The sequence below is a fragment of the Acinonyx jubatus genome, chromosome D1 (assembly GCF_027475565.1).
Source record: "Acinonyx jubatus isolate Ajub_Pintada_27869175 chromosome D1, VMU_Ajub_asm_v1.0, whole genome shotgun sequence".
Classification (NCBI taxonomy): domain Eukaryota; kingdom Metazoa; phylum Chordata; class Mammalia; order Carnivora; family Felidae; genus Acinonyx; species Acinonyx jubatus.
Genome location: NC_069390.1, coordinates 107,155,652 through 107,180,663, shown reverse-complemented (window position 1 = coordinate 107,180,663; position 25,012 = coordinate 107,155,652). Strand labels below are relative to the sequence as shown.

Below are 25,012 nucleotides of genomic sequence, written 5' to 3'. Positions count from 1 at the left end.
GGATCCTGAGAAACTTAACAGAAACCCATGGGAGAGGCGAAGGAAAAAAAAAAGAGGTTAGAGTGGGAGAGAGCCAAAGCATAAGAGACTCTTAAAAACTGAGAACAAACTGAGGGTTGATGCGGGGTGGGAGGGAGGGGAGGGTGGGTGATGGTTGTTGAGGAGGGCACCTTTTGGGATGAGCACTGGGTGTTGTATAGAAACCAATTTGACAATAAACTTCATATATTGAAAAAAAAAAAAAAAGTAAGAGTCTCCTAGTGCCAGCAGCTGGGGACTAGAAACAGTTACCTTCCAGAGTAGGTGGAGCAAAGCCTAGACAATTATATATGTAGACAGCATAAGACATTCTCTAATCCCTGTCCTGTTTATCCAGTCAGTACAACCAGATTTCTCCTTTGGTCTCCTCGGAACAAAACCCTGCCTTGAACCAGAGCCCATCTGACTGGGGCTCCCATCACTCAGTCCAGGTTTTGCCAGCTTCCTCCCACTGAAAGCTGCACATGGTGCTTTATAATCCACAGCTTCAGATGGGATTAAGAAAAATGATTTGCCATACTCATGACCCCAAACCACAATGTTTATACCTACAACTGCCACCAGTGATTTCTATTATTTCCTAAAACCTCTTCCTTGAGGGTCCTATTCATTTGGTGGTATTTTAAAACATATTTTAATGATCATCTAAGCTACTCATTATTCTTTGGACACTTTTTTCCCCACTTATGGCTATTTCCAATACAACCAACTCTATAGCTAAGTCAATTTTTCCTAGGTTTGATCCCACTCAACCTGGGTTTCCTGTTCTACTGACTCAGCTCTGTATATAAGTACAAGAGGTGCAAGAATAGTAACACCAGTGAGTGCTATGCCTAATTACTACAGGTACAACCACTAACCTACCTATATTTCCCTTTTTTTTCTTTTGAGAGAAAGCATGGGTGCGCACATGCAGGCAGGGGATGGGCAGGGTCGGAGGGAGGAGGGAGGAAGGGAGAGAGGGAAGGAGGGAGAGAGGGGGAGAGAGAGAGAGAGAAAGAGAGAGAGGGAGGGAGAGAGGGAGGGAGAGAATCTTAAGCAGGCTCCACACTCAGCACAGAGGCCAACATGGGGCTTAATCTCATGACCCTAGGATTATGACCTAAGCAGAAGTCAAGATTTGTATGCTCAGCCAACTAAGCCACACAGGCACCCTTTTAAAACTCTAACATTATCTTTAAAACCAGTCAACTGTCCAAAGTGGATTATTTCTTTGTCTGCAAAACAGTCCATTAATTCATGCTTTCCTCTACAGGATCTTCTGTATATCTTTTTCACTTCATATGAGGGCTACCTCCAGACAGGCATGCCATATTTACAATCATGATTATGCTTTACAATTAAGTGGTTTCCTTTGAAAGCAATTATGGCAGCAGGAGCACAATCTACCAAAATACCTCCTGTGGCATATCCATTTCAAAGGATTATTAACTCATTTAATATTTTAATGTGCAAAAAAGCAACAGATTTTGAGCTAATATAGCTACTGAGTTCTTCTATTTATTAAATGAAACCGTGAAATGAAATAAATGCAACCCATAAAACAAAACTACTGATTTGTTAAATGGGCAAATCTTATCTCTTCCACAAAATTTAAGAAACAGATCATCTCATTAATAACTGATTTCTTAAAAATACGGCTCAATTTCTTTGAATCTTCTGATATTTAACATTTAACAGCTTAATAAACAAATAACAGAATACCCAGCAGAGGAAGACTTTGCGTCCTGCACATGCTCTTTCTTCACAGAATCACCTCTCAAGCTTTCGTCCCATGATTTTTCTCTTCTGTCTTCAGAAATGTGCCCACCGCCGACACTGCCACGGGTGTCCACTGACCGTTGATTTGAATGTTTCCTGTCTCCTTCTCTCCTACCAGATTGGCTCCATGACGATGAACTTTCTTCACTGTTTTCTGTGGGTTTTCGAAAACCACGATGCACAGAATCCTGAGTGACCAGTACTGAAGATGAACTAGATGGGTCAAAATTTCTGCCCCTGCTATGAAATGACAGTTCTTCATTATCAGAGGGTCTTAAAAATTTAGGTTTCAAATTTCCAAGAGAAGAAAACTCTTGATTTTGGCTTGGATTGGATTGTCTTCTATATGTTTCTGAAGACCCCGACCTATTATCTTTTTCATCACCACTAGACTTTTCTTTATTGACACTGTTTGTAATACTTGTTGAACTATATCTATCCCTTGAACTTTTATTATCTTTTACCAAGTCTGATTTTCTACTTTCTTGACTACTTTGTGCTTTATCTGAACATGTTGGTCTCCTCCACCGTTCTCGTTTACACTCTTCTTTTGTGGATGCAGTTTTTTCAGCTTCTTCTAATTTTGACTCAAATATTTCCATTGACTACAAAGGAGAGAAAGTAAACAAGATATCTGAAATTAAGAAAGGTTCAATGACTTGTACCCCCATTTGCCATTGTGCCGTGATACACCATCATATGGCACAATGAAGAAAAACCCAATAAAGGAGAGAAGAAAGAACCCATACAATCATTCTACCTGATAAGGGCTTAAGTGTGCCCTCTCCCAACTCATATGTTGAAGCCCTAACCTCTGGTACCTCAGAACATGACAGCATCTAGAGACAGGCGCTTGAAGTTCAGTTGGGCCCTAATTCAACCTGATGGATGTTCTTATAAGAAGAAATATGGAAATACAAAGAGATATAGTAGATAAGTACACAAAGAGAAAATACCATGTGAGGACATAGAGAAGGCAGCCATTTATAAGCCAAAAAGAGATGCTCCAGAAGAAACCAAACATTGTAACACCTTAATCTTGGACTTCAATTTTCCTGAACTGTGAGAAAATAAATTTCTGTTGTTTAAACTACCTGGTCTGTGGAACTTTGTTATGGCAGCCCTAACAAACTAATATATCATCCTAAGATAAATGCTTAAAAAAAATATGATTACTCAACAAAAATTTACCAAACAATGAAAAAAATATAAGAACTCAAATGTGGGGCCACTTAGACCAACTGCCCAGCACTAAAACAAAACATAATACAGAAAACAGCGAAGATTATCATTTATGAAAAATTAATTCCTACTGTGAGATTCAAGATGTCACAACATTACTAAAACAAAACAGATTCTCATGAAAAAAGAACAGTCCAAGAACAAGACAAACTTGTAAATGAAAACTACGTGTCCAAAAATATGCATATATATATATATATATATATATATATATATATAGTGAACAAAAGAAAAGAAAACATCCAAATTAGTGAACTCCACACTAGTCTGGGAATTCTGTCTACTTAAGAAAAGATGGTAAATAAATGTAAGTTATAAGGAAAAAAGACAAGGACAATTAACTCTAGAGAATCTAATATGCATATATGGGTACTTCCAGAAGGAAAGAACAAAAATAGAGCAAAGTATTAACAATATAACAATAATATCAGTAATAAGAATAATATAAGAAAATTTCCCGAGCTAATTTCCACATATGAAGGGCTTATCCAGGAGTGCCTGGGTGGCTCAGTCAGTTAAGCGTCCGACTTCGGCTCAGGTCATGATCTCGCGGTCCATGAGTTCAAGCCCCGCTTCAGGCTCTGTGCTGACAACTCAGAGCCTGGAGCCTGTTTCAGATTCTGTGTCTCCCTCTCTCTCTGCCCCTCCCCCGTTCATGCTGTGTCTCTCTGTCTCAGAAATAAACGTTAAAAATTTAAAAAAAAAAAAAAATGGAAGGAAAACTTCCAAATTCATTCTATGAGGCCAACATTACCATGATACCAAATCCAGATAAAGGCAACACCAAATAAGAGAACTACAGGCCAATATCCCTGATGAACACAGATGCAAAAATTCCCAATACAATACTAGCAAACCAACAATCCCTATCAAAACAACACCAGCATTCTTCACAGAGCTAGAACAAATAATCCCAAAATTTGCATGGAACCAGAAAAGACCCCAAATAGCCAAAGCAATCCTGAAAAAGAATACCAAAGCTGGAGGCATCACAATCATGGACTTCGAGCTGTATTACAAAGCAGTAATCATCAAGACAGTATGGTACTGGCACAAGAACAGACACTCAGATCAATGGAACAGAATAGAGAACCCAGAAACGGACCCACAAATGTATGGCCAACTACTCTTTGACAAAGCAGGGAAGAGTATCCAATGGAATAAAGACAGTCTCTTCAGCAAGTGGTGCTGGGAAAACTGGACAGTGACATGCAGAAGAATGAACCTGGACCACTTTCTAACACCATACACAAAAATAAACTCAAAATGGATGAAAGACCTAAATGGAAGACAGGAAGCCATCAAAATCCTAGAGAAGAAAGCAGGAAAAAACTTCTTTGACCTCAGTCACAGCAACTTCTTACTCAACACGTCTCCAGAGGCAAGGGAATTAAAAGCAAAAATGAACTATTGGGACCTCATCAAAATAAAAACCTTCTGCACAGCAAAGGAACTAATCAGCAAAACAAAAGGAAACCAATAGAATGGGAGAAGATATTTGCCAACGACATATCAGATAAAGGGTTAGTATCCAAAATCTATAAAGAACTTATCAAACTCAACACCCAAAAAACAAATAATCCAGTGAAGAAATGGGCAAAAGACATGAATAGACACTTTTCCAAAGAGACATCCAGATGGCCAACCGACACATGAAAAAATGCTCAACATCATTCATCATCAGGGAAATATAAATCAAAACTACAATGAGATACCACATCACCTTGTCAGAATGGCTAACGTTAACAACTCAGGCAACAACAGATGTTGGTGAGGATGCGGAAAAAAAGGATGTCTTTTGCACTGCTGGTGGGAATGCAAACTGGTGCAGCCACTCTGAAAAACAGTATGGAGGTTCCTCAAAAAATTAAAAATAGAACTACCCTACAACCCAGCAATTACACTACTAGGTATTTATTTATCCAAGGGATACAGGTGTGCTGTTTTGAAGGGGCACATGCATCCCAATGTTTATAGCAGCACTATCGACAACAGCCAAAGTATGGAAAGAGCCCAAATGTCCATCAACAGATGAATGGAGAGGAAGATGTATACATATACAATGGAGTATTACTTGGCAATCAAAAAGAATGAAATCTTGTCATTTGCAACTATGTGGATGGAACTAGAGGATATTATGCCAAGCAAAATTAGTCAGAGAAAGACAAATATCATAAGACTTCACTCACCTGAGGAATTTTAGATACAAAACAGATGAACCTAAGGGAAGCAAAAATAATATAAAAACAGGGAGGGGGACAAAACATAGGAGACTCTTAAATATAGAGAACAAACAGAGGGTTGCTGGAGGAGTTGTGGGAGGAGTGATGGGTTAAATGGGTAAGGGGCATTAAGGAATCTACTGCTGAAATCATTGTTGTACTATATGCTACCTAACTTGGATGCAAATAAAAAAAAAAAAAAAATACCAGCAAACCACTTCCAATAGTACATTAACAGAATCATTCACCACGACCAAATAGGATTTATTCCTGGACTGCAAGGGTGGTTCAATATTTGCAAATCAATCAATGTCAGTAAGAGAGAGGAAAAGAACCGTATGATCATTCCAACAGATTCAAAAAAGCATCTGACAAAGTATAACATCCATTCATGATAAAAACCCTCAACAAAGTACATTTACAGGGAACATACCTCATCATAATAAAGGCCATCTATGAAAAAACCACAGCTAATATCATTCTCAATGGTAAAACTGAGAATTTTTCCTCTATGGTCAGGAACAAGACAGGAATGTCCACTCTCACCACTGTTATTTAACATAGTACCTGAAGTCCTAGCCTCAGGAATTAGACAACAAAAAGAAAAGGCATCCAAATTGGCAAGGAAAAAGTCAAACTTTTGCTACTTGCACATGACAAGAAACTATATATTGAAAACCCACCAAAAAATTGCTAGAAATGAAACACAAATTCAGCAAAGCTGCAGGACACAAAATGAACATAAAGAAATCTGTTGCATTTCTATACATCAATAATAAAGCAGCAGTAAGAGATATTAAGTAATCAATCCCACTCACAACTATACCAAAAACAGTAAGATACCTAGGAATAAACCTAACCAAAGATATGAAAGACCTGTACTATGAAAAGCACTGATGAAAGAAATGGAAAGATGACACAAAAAAATGGAGAGACATTCCATGCCCATGGATTGGAAGAACACTTTTAAAATGTCTATACTTCTCAGCGATCTACACATTTAATTCAATCCCTATCAAAACACCAACAGCATTTTTCACAGAGCTAGAACAAACAATTGTAAAATTTGTATGGAACCACAAAAGATCCAAAATAGGCAAAGCAATCCTGAAAAACAAAAGCAAAGCTGTAGGCATCATAATTCTGGACTTCAAGTTATATGACAAAGCTACAGTGATCAAACCAGTATGGTACTGGCACAAAAATAGACACATAGATCACTAGAACAGGATAGAAAACCCAGAAATGAACCCACAACTATATGGTCAATTAATCTTCAATCAAAGCAGAGAAAAATATCCAATGCAAAACAGATAGTCTCTTCAACAAATGGTGTTGGGAAAACTGGTCAGCTATAAGCAAAAGGTTGATCCTGGACCACTTTCTTACACTATACACAAAAAGACAAACTCAAAATGGAATAAACCTACATGTGACACATGAAACCATAAAAATCCTAGAAGAGAAGACAGACAGGAACTTCTTTGACATTGGCCCATTAATTTCTTACTAGATATGTCTCCTGAGGCAAGGGAAATAAAAGCAAAAATGAACTATTGGGACTACATCAAAATAAAAACTTTCTGCACAGCAAAGGAAACAATCAACAAAACTAAAAGGCAGCTTACAGAATGGGAGAAATTACTTGCAAATGACGTATCAGCTAAAAGATTAGTATCCAAAATATATAAAAAAAAAAACTTATAAAACTCAGGGCACCTGGGTGGTTTAGTTGGTTAAGCATCCAACTTCAGCTCAGGTCGTGATCTTACAATGCATGAGTTCAAACCTCACATTGGGCTCTCTGCTGTCAGCACAGAGCCCACTTCTGATCCTCTGTCCCCCCCCCACCCCCGGCCCTCTCTCTGCCCCTCCCCTGCTCATTCTCTCTCTTTTTCAAAATAAACAAACTTTAAATTAAAAAAAAAAAAAAACTCAACACCTAAAAAATGAATAATCCAATTAAAAAATGGGCAGAAGACCTGAACAGACATCTTTCCAAAGAAGACATCCAGATGGCCAACAGGCACACGAAAAGATGCTCAACATCACTGATCATCAGGGAAAAGCAAATCAAAGCTACAATGAGATATTACATTATTATCTATCAGAATGGCGAAAATCAACAACACAAGAAACAACAGGTATTGGTGAGAAGACAGAGGAAGGGAAACTCTCTTGCACTGTTAGTAGGAATACAAATTGGTGCAGCCACTGTGGAAAACAAAGGTTCCTTAAAAAGTTAAAAATAGAACTACCCTACGATCCGGCAATCACACCACTAGGAATTTACCCAAAGAATACAAAAATACAGATTCAAGGGATACATGCACCCTGATGTGTATTGCATCATTATCGATAATAGCCAAATTATGAAAACAGCCCAAGTATCCGTTGACTGATGAATGGAGGAAGAAGATGTGGTATACACACAATGGAGTATTACTCAGCCATAAAAAAGAAAGAAATCTTGCAATTTGCAACAACATGGATGGAGCTAGAGAATATTATGCTAAGCAAAATAAGTCAGTCAGAGAAAGATAAACACTATATGATTTCACTGATATGTGGAATTTAAGAAACAAAACCAACAAGCAAACGGGGCAAAAAAAAAAAAAAAAAAAGAGAGAGAGAGAGAAAATGAGGCAGACCAAGAACCAGACTCTAAGCTATACTGAACACACTGATGGGTACCAGAGGGGAGGTAGGTGGGGTGATGGGGAAACAGGTGATGGGGATTAAGGAGAGCACTTGCTGTGATGAGCACAGAGTGATGTCTGGAAGGGCTAAATCACTACATTGTACACCTGAAACTAATATTACACAATATGTTAACAAACTGAAATTTAAAACTTAAAAATTTTTTTTCAAATTATTTTAACCAAGTCTGAGAGGTGAGATGGGGGATCAAAATATGGTAAAATTATTATCTTAGCCTAGGCAGAGATGATCCCTAATGTTTCATTTTTTTAATTATTTAAAATTATAGATTTGACATGTTTCTTAAATCAAGTAACAATATGAACAGAACAGAAATGATGGCAGCGGAGGGGGTTGGGGCAGGAGGGAGGGTAGTTTCATAATGAAAACATTGCCTTAAAGGCAGCTTTTTACTTTCTTATTGATACATGAAATAACGGTGTATCTACTATTAGTGGCTTCTTAGAGTCAATAAAGTATGGTAATGATAAAAAAAAACACTAATTACCACAATTTATCCAATTCTCATTATATTACCTATTTTACATCATTTAAATGAGTTTTAGGAGACAATACCTAGGTTCAAATCTACTGATTAACCATCTAATCTTGGTTAAGTTATTTAGCTTCTGTCTGCCTCAGTTTCCTCATTTGCAAAATAAGAATAATAGAACTGTTGTGGTATTAAATTAATTAATTATACATGAAGCACTTCAACAGTGTTTGGCACATGAAAAGGACCCAAATTATTATTAATGCTCACAAGAATCCTACGAGATTGCTATTTAATAGAGGTGTTTTTATAACGGGGAGAAAAGGAAGCTAAGGCCACACACCAAAAGAGTAAGAAAACAAATATTGAAATTAAGGACTATTTGACTACAAAGCCAATGTTTTTACTGTTCTAAAGCATTCAGAAATTATAACAAACTTCACAATTCAAATAATAAACTTATAATAACCCTATCAAAATTTAATAAAAATAACATACGAAGAAAACTGAAGGCCATTACATATGTAAGTGAAGATATAAGTTCAAAATAAGATATTAACAAATTTAATTTAGTAGTATATTAAAGGAAATGCCATGATCAAATAGGAGTCATTCAAAGAATGCAAGAGCAGTCTAACATTAGGAAATGTATTAACACAATTCATCTCATTATCAACCGACAGAAAAAAAATCCTATCATCTCAAAGGACATCACAACAGTTATTTCATAAAAATTAAGATACCCATTTATAATTTTAAAAAAGGAAACAAAAGAACACCTCTACTATCTACTGAACTCTGAATGCAAGGATACTTTTTAAAGATGATAATTTTCATCTTAAATGCAAGAAGCTAGCATTTACACGGAAAAACAAGAGAACTAGCTTCCAGGGCTTCTATCAAAGTTCTGAAATTCTATTTTGAGAAGACAAAAAAGATCAAACATCATTAATAGTGAGGGGATAAAGCAAAGAAATCATTTGTATATAACTATCTTTCCAGATGACCCAATTTAAAAAATTAGATTTAATGACAAGAGTTTAGAATAATGGCCTTCTAGCACCAACAGCAAGTCTGAACCCACAAAGGAAAAAAGATTCAATATAAAATAGAAAAAAAGATTTTTAAACCTTAAGGACACATGCATAGTAATTACACAGAGAAATTTACTGAAGAACATAAATGAAAATTTGAATAAATGTCCAATATTTTAGGATGATTTAACATTATAAAGATATTAATCATCCCTGATTTAGTTAAATTTAAATTTAGTTAAATTCAAATCAAAATTCCAAAAAGATATGTAAGTTTATGATAAATTTTGGGAAAATGTTTCAGTTGAGCTTGAACTTGACAAAACAATTTCTATATTTGTTAACAATTTTTTTACATTTAACAACCGAAAAATGTGTAAGAATGAAGAGCTAATTTTTTAATGACTAATAAAAAAAGACTGACCTTGCCACACAGTAGGTGTTCACTAATCACTTACTATCTGCATGAGTTACTGAAAACAACAGTAATTATAAGAGTAGGATACTAATTCCAGGAAAGAGCAGAAAAATCAACAGAATAGGTTTGACAGTAAAATAGACTCATTTTATAAAAGACAAATTAATATATAATAAACGTGTCATTTCAAAGTAGTGGGAAAACTTATTCAATATATTATAAATGACTATCTGAAGACATAAAGTTAGAAACCTACTTTACAACATACACAAATATATATATATATATATACATTCCAAAAAGATGAAAGATACCCATAAAAAATATTGAGCAAGTACTCAAAGTAAATACAGACATACATTTTTATGATTTTTTGGGTGACAAAAGCCTTTCAGTGAATTATAGCAAGAATATTAAGTGATGAAAGAAAAACCTGATGGATTTTGTTAGGTAAAAATGTTCAAAACCTACCCATAGCAAATATAAACAAAGTAAAAACTAAACATGAAACTGAGAGAAAAATTTACAACAGATTAAAAGATCTTAGAGCAATCAATATCCGGAAGGGAAAATGGGTAAATGTCATCAACAATCCATTCACTTAAAAATACAAATGGCCAACACGCCCGGGGGGCTGAGACACTTGAGCATCTAGCTCTTAATTCCAGCCCAGGTCATGAGCTCACAGTCATGAGTTTGAGCCCCACATCAGGCTCTGCAATGTGGGATCCCCTCTCCCTCTCACTCCGGCCCTTCCCTAGTTCTATGAGTACTCTCACGCACCCTCTCTCTCAAAATAAATAAACATTTAAAAAAAAATACAAATGACCAAAAAAATATGGAAAAACATTCCAGTGCATTAGCAAGCAAAAATAAAAGAAAAAAAAAACTGCTTGCCACAGTAGCACACTATGAAGACTAACAAAATCATATGATAAGAGTCATTGTAATGAAAATATAATTTGTTTGATCCTTTCTGTAGAGAAATGTGTTAATATACAACTCATTTTAAGTATCCCTATCCTTCAAATAACAATTTTGGTTTTAGTAATTCATCTTAAGAAAGTAACCTGGTGAGTTTACAAAATGCATTAAACAAAGATGATGAGTACAATATTATTTAACAGGGGAAAATAAAATAAAAATGTCACTCCATCATTAAGTAAATAAATACATGGCAAATCCATACAAATATATATTAAAATATTAAGGTCATTAAAATGTGTATTTACTGACATCCAACTATGCCTCTATTAGTACATAAAAAAACCCAGAATGTATTCTATGAGCCTACTTTTATAAAACTATTTTAAAAGTATATAAAAAACAGGAAAGAAATCTATAAAAATGAATACATCGAAATTTAACAAGCAATGTTTTTTTAATATGAAATTTATTGTCAGATTGGTTTCCATACAACACCCAGTGCTCATCCCAAAAGGTGCCCTCCTCAGTGCCCATCACCCATCCTCCCCTTCCCCCCACCCCCATCAACCCTCAGTTTATTCTCAGTTTTTAAGAGTCCCTTAGGGTTTGCCTCCCTCCCTCTCAACTTCTTTTTTTCCCCTTCCCCTTCCCCATGGTCTTCTCTTAAGTTTCTCAGGATCCACATAAAAGTGAAAACATAGGGTATCTGTCTTTCTCTGTATGACTTATTTAACTTAGCATAATACTCTCCAGTTCCATCCTCGCTGCTACAAAAGGCCATATTTCATTCTATCTCATTGCCACATGGTATTCCATTGTGTATATAAACCACAACTTCTTCATACATTCATCAGATGATGGACATTTAGGCTCTTTCCATAATTTAGCTATTATTGAGAATGCTGCTATAAACATTGGGGTACAAGTGCCCCTATGCATCAGGACTCCTGTATCCCTTGGGTAAATTCCTAGCAGTGCTACTGCTGGGTCATAGGGGAGATCTTTTTTAATTTTTTGAGGAACCTCCGCACTGTTTCCCAGAGCGGCTGCACCAGTTTGCATTCCCACCAACAGTGCAAGAAGGTTCCCGTTTCTCCACACCCTCTCCAGCATCTATAGTCTCCTGATTTGTTCATTTTAGCCACTCTGACTGGCATGAGGTGATATCTGAGTGTGGTTTTGATTTGTATTTCCCTGATGATGAGTGACGTTGAGCATCTTTTCATGTGCCTGTTGGCCATCTGGATGTCTTCTTTAGAGAAGTGTCTATTCATGTCTTCTACCCATTTCTTCACTGGATTATTTGTTTTTCAGGCATGGAGTTTGGTGAGTTCTTTATAGACTTTGCATACTAGCCCTTTGTCCAATATGTCATTTGCAAGTATCGTTTTCCATTCCATAGGTTGCCTTTTAGTGTTGTTGATTGTTTCCTTTGCAGTGCAGAAACTTTTTATCTTCATGAGGTCCCGATAGTTCATTTTTGCTTTTAATTCCCTTGCTTTTGGAGATGTGTCTTGTAAGAAATTGCTGCGGGTGAGGTCAAAGAGGCTTTTTCCTGCTTTCTCCTCTAGGATTTTAATGGTTTCCTGTCTCACATTCAGGTCCTTCATCCATTTTGAGTTTATTTTGGTGAATGGTCTAAGAAAGTGGTCTAGTTTCATTCTTCTACATGTTGCTGCCCAGTTCTCCCAGCACCATTTGTTAAAGAGACTGTCTTTTTTCCATTGGATATTCGTTCCTGCTTTGTCAAAGATCAGTTGGCCATACGTTTGTGGGTCCAATTCTGGGGTCTGTATTCTATTCCATTGGTCTATGTGTCTGTTTTTGTGCCAATACCACGCTGTCTTGATGATTACAGCTTTGTAGTAGAGGCTAAAGTCTGGGATTGTGATGCCTCCCACTTTGGTCTTCTTCAATATTACTTTGGCTATTCAGGGTCTTTTGTGGCTCCATACAAATTTTAGGATTGCTTGTTCTAGTTTCGAGAAGAATGCTGGTGCCATTTTGATTGGGATTGCATTGAATGTGTAGATTTCTTTGAGTAGTGTTGACATTTTAACAATATTATTCTTCCAATCCATAAGCACGGAATGTTTTTCCATTTCTTTGGATCTTCTTCAATTTCCTTCATAAGCTTCCTATAGTTTTCAGCATACATATATTTTATGTCTTTGGTTAGGTTTATTCCTAGCTATTTTATGCTTCTTGGTGCAATTGTGAATGGGATCAGTTTCTTTATTTGTCTTTCTGTTGCTTCATTATTAGTGTATAAGAATGCAACTGATTTCTGTACATTGATTTTGTATCCTGCAACTTTGCTGAATTCATGTATCAGTTCTAGCAGACTTTTGGTGGAGTCTGTCGGGTTTTCCATGTATAATATCATGTCATCTGCAAAAAGTGAAAGCTTGGCTTCATCTTTGCCAATTTTGATGCCTTTGATTTCCTTTTGTTGTCTGATTGCTGATGCTAGCACTTCCAACACTATGTTAAACAACAGTGGTGAGAGTGGACATCCCTGTCATGTTTCTGATCTCAGGGGGAAAGCTCTCAGTTTCTCCCCGTTGAGGATGATATTAGCTGTGGGATTTTCATAAATGGAAAAGAAAGTATCTTTTCAAAAGAAAGGATGCTGAATTTTGTCAAATGCTTTTTCTGCATCGATTGACAGGATCATATGGTTCTTATCTTTTCTTTTATTTAATGTGATGTATCACACTGATTGATTTGCAAATATTGAACCAGCCCTGCAGGCCAGGAATGAATCCCACTTGATCATGGTGAATAATTCTTTTTATATGCTGTTGAATTCGATTTGCTAGTGATCTTTTTGAGAATTTTTGCACCCATATTCATCAGGGATATTGGCCTGTAATTCTCTTTTTCTGCTGGGTCTCTGTTTGGTTTGGGAATCAAAGTAATGCTGGCTTCATAGAATGAGTCTAGAAGTTTTCCTTCCTTTCTATTTTTGGAACAGCTTAAGAAGGATAGGTATTATCTCTGCTTTATCTCTGGTAGAATTCCCCAGGGATGCCATCTGGTCCTGGAATCTTATTTGTTGGGAGATTTTTGATAAATGGTTCAATTTCGTTCCTGGTTATGGGTCTGTTCAAGCTTTCTATTTCTTCCTGTTTGAGTTTTGGAAGTGTGTGGGTGTTTAGGAAAATTCCTAACCATTTCTTCCAGGTTGTCCAGTTTATTGGCATATAATTTTTCACAGTATTCCCTGATAATTGCTTGTATATCTGAGGGGTTGGTTGTAATAATTCCGTTTTCATTCATGATTTTATCTATTTGGGTCATCTCCCTTTTCTTTTTGAGAAGCCTGGCTAGAGGTTTATCAATTTCGTTTATTTTTTTCAAAAAACCAACTCTTGGTTTCATTGACCTGCTCTACAGTTCTTTTAGATTCTATATTGTTTATTTCTGCTCTGCTTTTTATTTCTCTTCTTCTGCTGGGTTTGGGGTGTCTTTGCTGTTCTGCTTCTATTTCCTTTAGGTGTGCTGTTAGATTTTGTATTTGGGATTTTTCTTGTTTCTTAAGATAGGCCTGGATTGCAATGTATTTTCCTCTCAGGACTACCTTTGCTGCATCCCAAAGCGTTTGGATTGTTGTATTTTCATTTTCAATTGTTTCCAGATATTTTTTAATTTCTTCTCTAATTGCCTGGTTGACCCATTCATTCTTTAATAGGGTGTTCTTTAACCTCCATGCTTTTGGAGGTTTTCCAGACTTTTTCCTGTGGTTGATTTCAAGCTTCATAGCACTGTGGTCTGAAAGTGTGCATGGGATGACCTCAATTCTTTTATACTTATGAAGGGCTGTTTTGTGACCCAATATGTGATCTATCTTGGAGCAGGTTCCACGTGCACTCGAGAAGAAAGTATATTCTGTGGCTTTGGGATGCAGAGCTCTAAATACATCTGTCAAGTCCATCTGATCCAGTGTATCATTCAGGGCCCTTGTTTCTTTATTGATCCTGTGTCTAGATGATCTATCCATTGGTGTCCGTGGAGTATAAAAGTCCCCTGCAATTACCACATTCTTATCAATAAGGTTGCTTACATTTGTGATGAATTGTTTTATATGTTTGGGGGCTCCCGTATTCGGCACACAGACATTTATAATTGTTAGCTTTTCCTGATGGATAGACCTTGTAATTATTATATAATTCCCTTCTTCATCTCTTGTTAAAGCCTTTCATTTAAAGTCTAGTTTGTCTGATAGAAGTATGGCTACTCCAGCTTTCTTTTGAGTTCCAGTAGCATGATAGATAGTTCTCCATCCCCTCACTTTCAATCTGAAGGTGTCCTCAGGTCTAAAATGAGTCTCTTGTAGACAGCAAATAGATGGATCTTGTTGTGTTTTTTTTTTATATACATTCTGATACCCTATGTCTTTTGGTTGGAGCATTTAGTCCATTTACATTCAGTGTTATTACATGGGTTTAGAGTCATTGTGATGTCTGTAGGTTTCATGCTTGTAGTGATGTCTCTGGTACTTTGTGGTCTTTGCAACATATCACTTACAGAATCCCCCTTAGGATCTTTTGTAGGGCTGGTTTAGTGGTGATGAATTCCTTCAGTTTTTGTTTGTTTGGGAAGACCTTGATCTCTCCTTTTATTCTGAATGACAGACTTGCTGGATAAAGGATTCTCAGCTGCATATTTTTTCTATTCGTCACACTGAAGATTTCCTGCCATTCCTTTCTGGCCTGCCAAGTTTCAGTAGATAGGTCTGCTACTACCCTTATGTGTCTACCTTTGTAAGTTAGGGCCAGTTTATCCCTAGTGCTTTCAGAATTCTCTCTTTATCCTTGTATTTTGCCAGTTTCACTATGATACGTCGTGCAGAAGATCGATTGAAGTTACGTCTGAACGGAGTAGTCTGTGCCTCTTGGATTTCAATGCCTTTTTCCTTCCCCAGATCAGGGAAGTTCTCAGCTTTGATTTCTTCAAGTACACCTTCAGCCCCTTTCTCTCTCTCTTCCTCCTCTGGAATCCCTATTATACGGATATTATTGTGCTTCATTGCATCACTTAGTTCTCAAATTCTCCCCTCATACTCCTGGATTTTTTTATCTTTTTCTCAGCTTCCTCTTTTTCCATAATTTTATCTTCTAATTCACCTATTCTCTCCTCTGCCTCTTCAATCCATGCTATGGCCACCTCCTTTTTATTTTGCCCCTCATTTATACCATTTTTTAGCTCCTCATAACTATTTCTTAGTCCCTTGATCTCTGTAGCAATAGATTCTCTGCTGTCCTCTATGCTTTTTTCAAGCCCAGCGATTCATTCTATGACTATTATTCTAAATTCTTGTTCCGTTATAGTGCTTAAATCAGTTTTCATCAATTTGTTAGCTGTCGCTACTTCCTGGAGTTTCTTTTGAGAAGATTTCTTCCATTTTATCATTTTGGGTAGTTCCTGTGGTGGCTCCAAACTGCAGGTCACTTCCCCTGTGCTGTCTTGAGTAACTTGTGCTGGTGGGTGGGGCCACAGTCAGACCCAATGTCTCACTCCAGCCCACCACTGGGGCCACAGACTGGTGTGTACCTTATCTTCCCCTTTACGAGGGGCAGGACTCACTGTGGAGTGGAGTGGCCCCTGTCTGGACTGCTTGCACACTACCAGGCTTGTGGTGCTGCTTGAATGGGACCTGGCCAAGGGCGTATTAGCCAGGATGGATCCACAAGGTGCACAGGGGCGGGAGGGGCAGGCTTAGCTCGCTTTGCCATCGGTGGTCCGCTGTGGGAGTGGCCCTGCAGCACTGGGAGGCAGGCAGGCAGACCCGTCGGAGGAATGGACCCACAGAAGCACAGCCTTGGGTGTTTGCGTGGTGCAAGCAAGTTCGGTGATGGGAACTGGTTCCTTTTGGGATTTCTGCTGGGGGATGGATGAGGGAGATGGCGCTTCCGAGTGCCTTTGTTCCCCGCAGAGCTGAGCTCTGTCTTCCAGGGCTCAACAACTCTCCCTCCCGTTGTCCTCCAGCCCTCCCGCTCTCTGAGCAGAGCTGTTGACTTATAACATTCCAGATGTTAAGTCCCGCTGGCTGTCAAACACACTCCGTCCAGCCCCTCTGCTTTTGCAAGTCAGAATTGGGGGGCTCTGCCTTGCAGGGCGGGCTGCCCCTCCACCGCCCCGGCTCCCTCCCGCCAGTCTGTGGAGCGCGCACCGCCTCGCCGCCCTTCCTACCCTCTTCCGTGGGCCTCTCATCTGCGCTTGGCTCCGGAGAGTCCGTTCTGCTAGTCTTCTGGCGGTTTTCTGGGTTATTTAGGCAGATGTGGGTGGAATCTAAGTGATCCGCAGGATGCGGTGAGACCAGCGTCCTCCTACACCGCCATCTTCCTTTATCCTCACAAGCATTCTTTTTTTAAAAAAAAGGATGATTTGGGGGTAGCCGGGTGGCTCAGCTGGTTGAGCCTCAGACTTTGGCTCAGGTTTTGATCTCCAGTTTGTCAGGGCAGAGCCTGCTTCGGAAGATCTGTCCCCCTCTCTCTTTGCCTCTCCCCCATTGGCACTATCTCAAAAATAAACAAACATTAAAAAAAAAAAAAAAAAATCTCCCAGCCACTGCCTGGCTCAGTGGGTTAAGGGGCTGACTTTGGCTTGGGTGGTGATCTGAAAGGTGAGTTCAAGCCCCACACTGGGATTGCTGCTGTCAGCATGGAGCCTGCTTCAGATGCTCGGATCCTCTGTCCCCTTCTCAGCCCCCTCCCCACTCATGTTTTCTCTCAAAAATAAATAAAACATTTTTTAAAAATCTCTAAAATAAATATGATTTTTCTCTCACTTTTTTTTTTACTTGCCCATATTTTTGAAATCTTACTACTTTCTACATCTGCTTTTGCTAGAAATTAAAAAACAAAAGGGCATTACTAACAACTGAAATAGATTATCCACACTGGTAAATGGGGGAGCTGGTTCTAAAATATCATGTGTGCACACACTCTCTCTTTAAAAAGAAAGCAGGGGCGCCTGGGTGGCTCAGTCGGTTAAGCAGCCAACTTCGGCTCAGGTCATGATCTCGCAGTCCGTGAGTTCTAGCCCCGCATCGGGCTCTGTGCTGACAGCTCAGAGCCTGGAGCCTACTTCAGATTCTGTGTCTCCCTCTCTCTGACCCTCCCCTGTTCATGCTCTGTCTCTCCCTGTCTCAAAAATAAATGTTAAAATAAATAAATAAATAAATAAATAAATAAATAAATAAATAAAAAGAAAGCAAAAAAACAAGAACAAAAAAAAAACCTGTATTTCAAAACTCTGGAAAATAAAATCTCTGGAATAAAGAAAAACTCTGAAATACACCAAAATTTCAACAGCGCTTATCTCAAGAGGCATATTGGGGGATTTCCTGCATTATTTAAATTTTCTTACAATGAGAAAATGTTATTTTTAGATTAAACACACACACTTAAGTTTTATGTTCATCATATCAATAAAAGTATGCTACAGAAGTTTACACAATTAAAAAAAGGCAGAAAATGGCTTCAGCAGTAGACAGAGTTGAGATTTAATACCCATTTAATTCAAAAGAGCTTCATGGCACAAAACACTGACAAAGTTACAGACATTACTTCTCATATAACTTTGAATATAATACATATCTCCTTAATGCCAGTACTTACCCCATATCTTTCAGCCACAATGTCTTCAAAACGTCTGTTCTGTTTCTCAGCTTGTTCCTTCATTCTCTGGTAAGACTTCCTCAGCCAGCTCAATCCACCATCTTCTACCACTGAAACTAAATTCCAGTACTAAATGTCAGTTATACTTTTCATGTAGTTATAACAGAATTAATATTGCTTCTCTAATAATTTCTTAAAGTATAAGTTATTCTTCCTTGAACATAAAAGAACCATAAGTGCATTTAAAATTCAACATATTGGGGCGCTTGGGTGGCGCAGTCGGTTAACTGTCCAACTTCAGCCAGGTCACGATCTCGCGGTCCGTGAGTTCGAGCCCCGCGTCAGGCTCTGGGCTGGTGGCTCAGAGCCTGGAGCCTGCTTCCGATTCTGTGTCTCCCTCTCTCTCTGCCCCTCCCCCGTTCATGCTCTGTCTCTCTCTGTCTTAAAAATAAATAAACGTTGAAAAAAAAAATTTTTAAATAAAAAAAATAAAATAAAATAAAATTCAACATATTATTTATGTACCTATATATGCAAGGTATGTATTTTAGGGACTGAGGAAGGCAAAAATTAAGCTATCCTCAAAAAAAGTGCAATCTAAAAGTATAAAGATAAAAGGATATAAACAATAACAATAAAGATAATATGTAGTAAAAATTATACAAAGATAAAGAATTATACAACAATGAGAGATGGATTATTTCTAAATGGAAGGTCACGTAAAATTTAAAGATCAGGCTTAAAACAAGGAGCTGGATGTCCACAAACAAAGATAAAAGCAGGGAGGGCATGCCCAGAAATAAAGGATGAAAGTATACACACAGAAGAGGAAAAAGTTACCTCAGAAACAAAACAAAGAACAAATGAGGAAATTACAGAAGAGAATACTGAAAGGCAAACCAAAACAAATTATTCCATTATAGTCATGACTGCCAGCTATGAAAATCTGAATGCCTTCAACAAACTTTATTAAGCTGCTTGTATTTCCTTCTACACACATCACACTTTTACGCGCATAAAGAAATCTAATCAATTACTTAAGTCAAAATTCTGTTCCTGATTTTCCTTGTCCAAAAATAGGATGGCTTTAGATCATCCCAGTTCTACAGTCAACAAAAACACACACAAAACCCAAAAGACATGTGTAAAAATCATAATAGTGGAAAAGTCTGCAGTAATCCCAGCTTAGAAAACAACCCAAATGTCCACCATTAGTAACATGGGTAAACAGCATAAATTGTGACATATTCCTAAAATACACAGCAATGGAAATCAATGACTACAACAGTGCATAACGTGGGTGATTCTGAAAATGGGAACACAGGAAGCAGGAAACCAAAGGGAACAACGGTACTTACTATGGGATTCCAGAGAAAATGGACTTTGGTGCTAGAAACCAAAGCAGTGGCTATTCTGACAGGAGCAGAGTGACCAGAAGCGCCACAAGGCAGCTTGTGGGATACTAAAGATGTTCTGTTTCTCAAAAGGTGTGCCTTTTTGATTACACGGGTATTTTCACTTTGGAGTAATGATCAGACTGTACACTTAATGATTTGTGTACTTTTCTGTATGTGTTAGACTTTACTAAAAAGTTTAAAGGGAAAAAAAAAGATTTTTCAATCCTCTAACTATAGTCTCACTCAAATCTCAAAAATCTATCTTTGTTAAGCAATCTCTTCTAAGAAAAGAAGTCTCTCTTTACAGATCTAAAATACTTCGTACTTCAAAACCTAGATGTCCAGTTAACTCAATGATTCACTTTTCTTTCAAGTTTATTTTGCTCTTACTCCTTTTTTATTTTATACAATGTATGAGTTCAAAATTAACAATGCAATTACTCAAGGAAGTTAGTCTAAATCCTCAATTTACACGAGGATAAGAGAAACCCATTATCAATAATACCTATATTAACATCCCAGTTACACAATTAAGTTTATTTCAAAGAATTATCTACGAAACTGAAAAAATGCTGACGGGCAGAGTGAAGACCAGATTTCCTTAACAATCACCAGTATATTAACACAGTTCAGAGAAAAAAAGCTCAGAGAAAAAGGAAGACTTTTATTCCTCTGTGTTGACATTTACCAAGGAACTCAAACAAGAAAAAAAAACTTTTCAGGGCGCCTGGGTGGCTCAGTCAGTTAGGCATCCAGCTTTGGCTCTGGTCATGATCTCACAGTTTGTAAGTTCGAGCCCCACGTCCGGCTCTGTGCTGACAGCACAGACCATGGAGCCTGCTTCAGATTCTATGTCTCCCGGTCTCTCGGCCCCTCCCATGCTCATGCTCTGTCTCTCTCTCTCTCTCTCTCAATAATAAATAAACGTTAAAAAAAATTTTCTCTAAAAAGAATAAACCTTTCAATGAATTCAGGTATGAGTAAGACTCACAATTTTAGAAATATTTATACAATAATATCATCATAGGGGCACCTGGGTGGCGTCCAACTTCAGCTCAGGTCATGATCTCACGGTTCATGAGATCGAGCCCCACATCGGGCTCTGTGCTGACAGCTCGGAGCCCGGAGCCTGCTTCAGATCCTGTGTCTCCCTTTCTTTCTGCCCCTCCCCTATTCACACTCTGTCTCTCTCTCTCTCTCTCTCCTTCAAAAATATATAAACATTAAAAAAATTACTCAATAATATTATATCTTTAGTTGATTGTATGCTCTATTTCAATAGTCTTATTAATCTTATAATTAGAGATGACAATAATGAAATATTTTTAACAGTAATAATCACCAAATATTTTAAAAACAAATAAAAAATACCAATTTGCAGCACCATCTATCATGAAATTCATTCTAACAAATATTTAGTGAATATTTACTATAAATATGAAAATGTGTTAAACACAGTAGGAAGTAAAAAATAAATAAAACATAGTCGCTATCCTTTATGCAGAGATAAAGATATATCAAATAACTATAATAATCTCATGGTATACAACATATATACACCTATATCTAAGGTCAAAATGTAAGAGACTAAAAGTATATGCTTCCATCATAATTAAAGGTTATTTGGTATATGCAAAACACAACCAAATGAATCCAAGCTCCATTCCCATTTCTCATAAGACAAATATAAAAACATCAACAAACAAAGTATCAGGAGACCAAGATATTAACCTCACTGTTCCTATAAACTAGTTGTAAGATCTTAACCAAGTCACTGACTGAATCTTTGCTTCTTCATCTGTATTACAGGGCAGTTTTGATTTAAACTGCCTATGAAATTTCTTCCAACTCAGAAGATTCTAAAAGTCAAAAAACAGAGGGGAAAACATCCTGGAAAGAACAAAAATACATGAGAACAGTTTGTAAGCAAGAATGTCTACTAACTCCATGGTAACACATCCAGTCCTGTAGTGAAGAATCCAGAGCAACTAAACGTGGGCCAGCAATCAGAAGACCTGGTCCCAGGACCACCCCTCTGACTAGAGAACGACCCGGCCACTCTGAGCCTTACTCTCCTGCACTGTAACATTCAAGACAATAACACCTACTCTGCTACCTTCACACGGTTGTTACGAAAATGAGCTCATGTGTAAATGTGCCGCAGGTACTTTAAAACTGTACAAATATTCCCTCCCACTGCTAAAATATGGTTAAAAATAATTTTGTATGAACGCTGAAAACAGTTTACTTACTTGTCCACTTAATTTTTTCTAAGGGGAAAAGATCAAGACTAATGAACTGATTTTTGAAAACATGGCACCTTAATCACTACCAAACCAAACCGTTGAAAACTTCATTTTCCCAAAACATTTCATCATAAGGACAAGTATTTGCCACTCTCATCATTATTTTACTGTATCCCAGATATTTTGCTGGAAGATCTCCTCCCTGGATCCTCACAGCACCCACCTAAGACCGGCCACCATGTTCCCGGGGTGATGGCACCAACAAGGCAAGTGATAAACTTCCTGTGCGGGTCCAAGGAGTAGGACACGCAGGTGCTGAGCAGTCCTAGCTGGTTGGCCCCGCACTGAGAGGTACACCTGTTCCAGTGCACCTGGCGCCACACCGCGCTCCCATGAAGGTGCCCTGGGCACCTGGCCCGAGACCTGCCGCAGTGGGCGGGGCTGGGCGCTTCTCTAGATTCACAAATATGGTGGTATGGGAAGCTCCCTTTCTAGCTGGCCTTGAAGGTCTCCTCAAAGGCAGCACCGACAACCTCTGATTCTGGACTTCCTGTGGGATTCCCCCTGGTTTCCATTTGTATTCTACCCACGCTGCCCTGGATGCCTTGAGAGGTCACTTCTGCCTTTCCAGTGGCAAAACGCTGTGCTACCTCTTAAAAACAAAAGCCACAGTAAATGCATCTCAGCTGGGTATTGACAACCTCTCTCTACCAGAAAAGGATGCAGAGCTGTAAGAGAAGATAATGTGAGTGCATACTTGCCTCAGTTAGTTCACTGATGAAGATTCTGAAGGAAGTGACTCTTGACCAGCCCAAGCCAGAAAACTGATCCAGAATCAAAGCTTAAGTATCAGGGTCAGGCCTTATTGCTATCTTCAGCAACAGGTGCTGTCTGATCAATTCTCAAGCAAGACTGGCTTCAAAAATGAATGGGAAATGTGGTTTATTATGATTACCCCTAGGTGGATTTTCCAAATGATTTGTGAAGCTATTTCTAGACGATGTGAAACTAAGGAGCCTTCTGTCCAGGTTTTATAGTTATTTGCCTTAAGAATTTACTGGAGCTTGTCAATTTCACAAATACTTATTTCTGAAAACAACTTTTACTGCAAATTTAGGTTGATTAAGAGGTGATGTCCCGTGAATGTTCTGATATAAAGATGCACCGTTTTTAAAAAATAGAGTTGTATTTAACATTGACTACTATTATTCCTACACAGAATGGGTATTATGTAAAGACTGAGAAACCCTTTTTTTCTTACATAAAATACAGGTACATACATATTCTGTAGGTAATATTCAATAAGTTAACTGGATAATATACCATTTCCTTTTTATTTTCATTTCCAAACTGAGCTTAACTGGGTAATAATGGAAGGAATGATAAAACATCAAACATTCACCAAGATGCTGTTTTTCATATTTTGTTTCACATAGCACTTTGGCTCAGCGGCCTGTCACGTTATTCACTTGGGAAAGGTATTGTACTAGCTACTGGGGATAAAAGGTAAGCAAAACAGCCACCCTATCAGCACAGAGCTCATAATCTCATTACAGATGAGATGGACATTCAAACAACCACATGAGTCCATGTAAAATTGCTACCGTAACAGTAAGGGTCTTGAAGGGGACACAGAGCTAGCACACACAGCAGGGAACAGCCTGGTCCGGGGGTCAGGAACAGCCTCGCAGAGGATGTCGCAGCAGTGATGTGACAGAAGAGTAGGGGCTCTTTAGGTAATGGAGGGGAAACCTGAAGGCCCTGAGGCCCCTTCAATGAAGGCTGCAGGAACTGCACCAGTGGCCAGAAAGCAGAGGGTGCAAGGAATCACTGGCCTCCAGAAGGGTGTTTGTTCTTACCCCAAGAACAATGGGAAGCCCTTGAAGAATGTTACAGGAGGAGGCCTATGACAGGATTGGTTTTACTTCTGCAGGACCTGCTTATGGTCGTCTTGGGGAGCATGGGCTACAGGGGTAGCAAGCAGATCACCGAAGAGCAGGCAAGAGCAGAATCAAGAGATAGCACAGCCAAGTGGTCGTGCAGAGAAAGGCAGACTTGGTTCAGGTACAGATGACAAACTTTTTTTAATTCTTTCCGTCTTATACTACATAAAGGACATTCCCCTTTAAAAATATTTTGAGCGAGAAAATTCTGATTAGCTTTATACTTTTGAGATGCAAAATCTGGTTCCATACGCAAGGGTGAAGCCTTGGCAACTAACACCACCACAAAAACTCTTACTTTCTACCCCTAAAGAATGGGACCTGATGACTTAATACCATATTGAATCAGCCTAGGGTTTTTATTGTGTGCGGGTACATCCTTATGCGGCTATCTTTCTTAACTTCAGGATTTGCCAATTTGGCAGAAAATTAAATGCATGAACTTGACACCAAGTTAAACTGGCTGGTTTCAAATAGTTTTTTTTTTCTTTTTTTCCAAATACAAAATACATGCTTACTCTAGAAAAAAAATTCAGGCATAGATGTATGACCAAATAGAGGATGAAAGTACACTTCTGTCTCCAGCTTTGAGAGGCACAGAACAGCATGCTGGGAAGTGAGCGGGCTCTGGAGCCAAACTATCTGGATTCAAACTGTGGTTTGGATACTTACTAGCCATGAACTTGAGGAATTTACTTAACCTCTTACTGTAAAACAGGGATTAAAAACCAGGGCTGTAACTCTTGACTACAGAGAACACAATGATGGTCACCAGAGGGGAGGTGAGTGGGGCGGGGGATGGGGGAAACAGGTGACGGGGATTAAGGATGCACTTGCAGTGATGAGCACCGGGTGATGCACCCAAGTGTTGAATCACTATATTGTACACCTGAAACTAGTATTACTCTGCATGTGAGGCAAGTGAATTTAAATAAAAACTTTATTAAAAATGAGTAAACTGGACT

At 38.3% G+C, this 25,012-nt stretch overlaps 1 protein-coding gene across 2 annotated transcripts in view; it reads right to left on the bottom strand.

Annotated features, from left to right (window-relative positions):
• The window catches only part of CWF19L2 (CWF19 like cell cycle control factor 2), a 149,130-nt gene that overhangs the window by 96,460 nt on the left and 27,658 nt on the right, over window positions 1-25,012 (bottom strand). For both annotated transcript variants that reach the window (XM_015082097.3, XM_027036406.2), the window contains exons 7-8: window positions 18,462-18,577; window positions 1,744-2,405 (exon numbers count right to left, since the gene is read on the bottom strand). In XM_015082097.3, coding sequence (XP_014937583.2) covers window positions 1,744-2,405; window positions 18,462-18,577 — 778 coding nt within the window. The remainder of the gene's footprint in view (window positions 1-1,743; window positions 2,406-18,461; window positions 18,578-25,012) is intronic.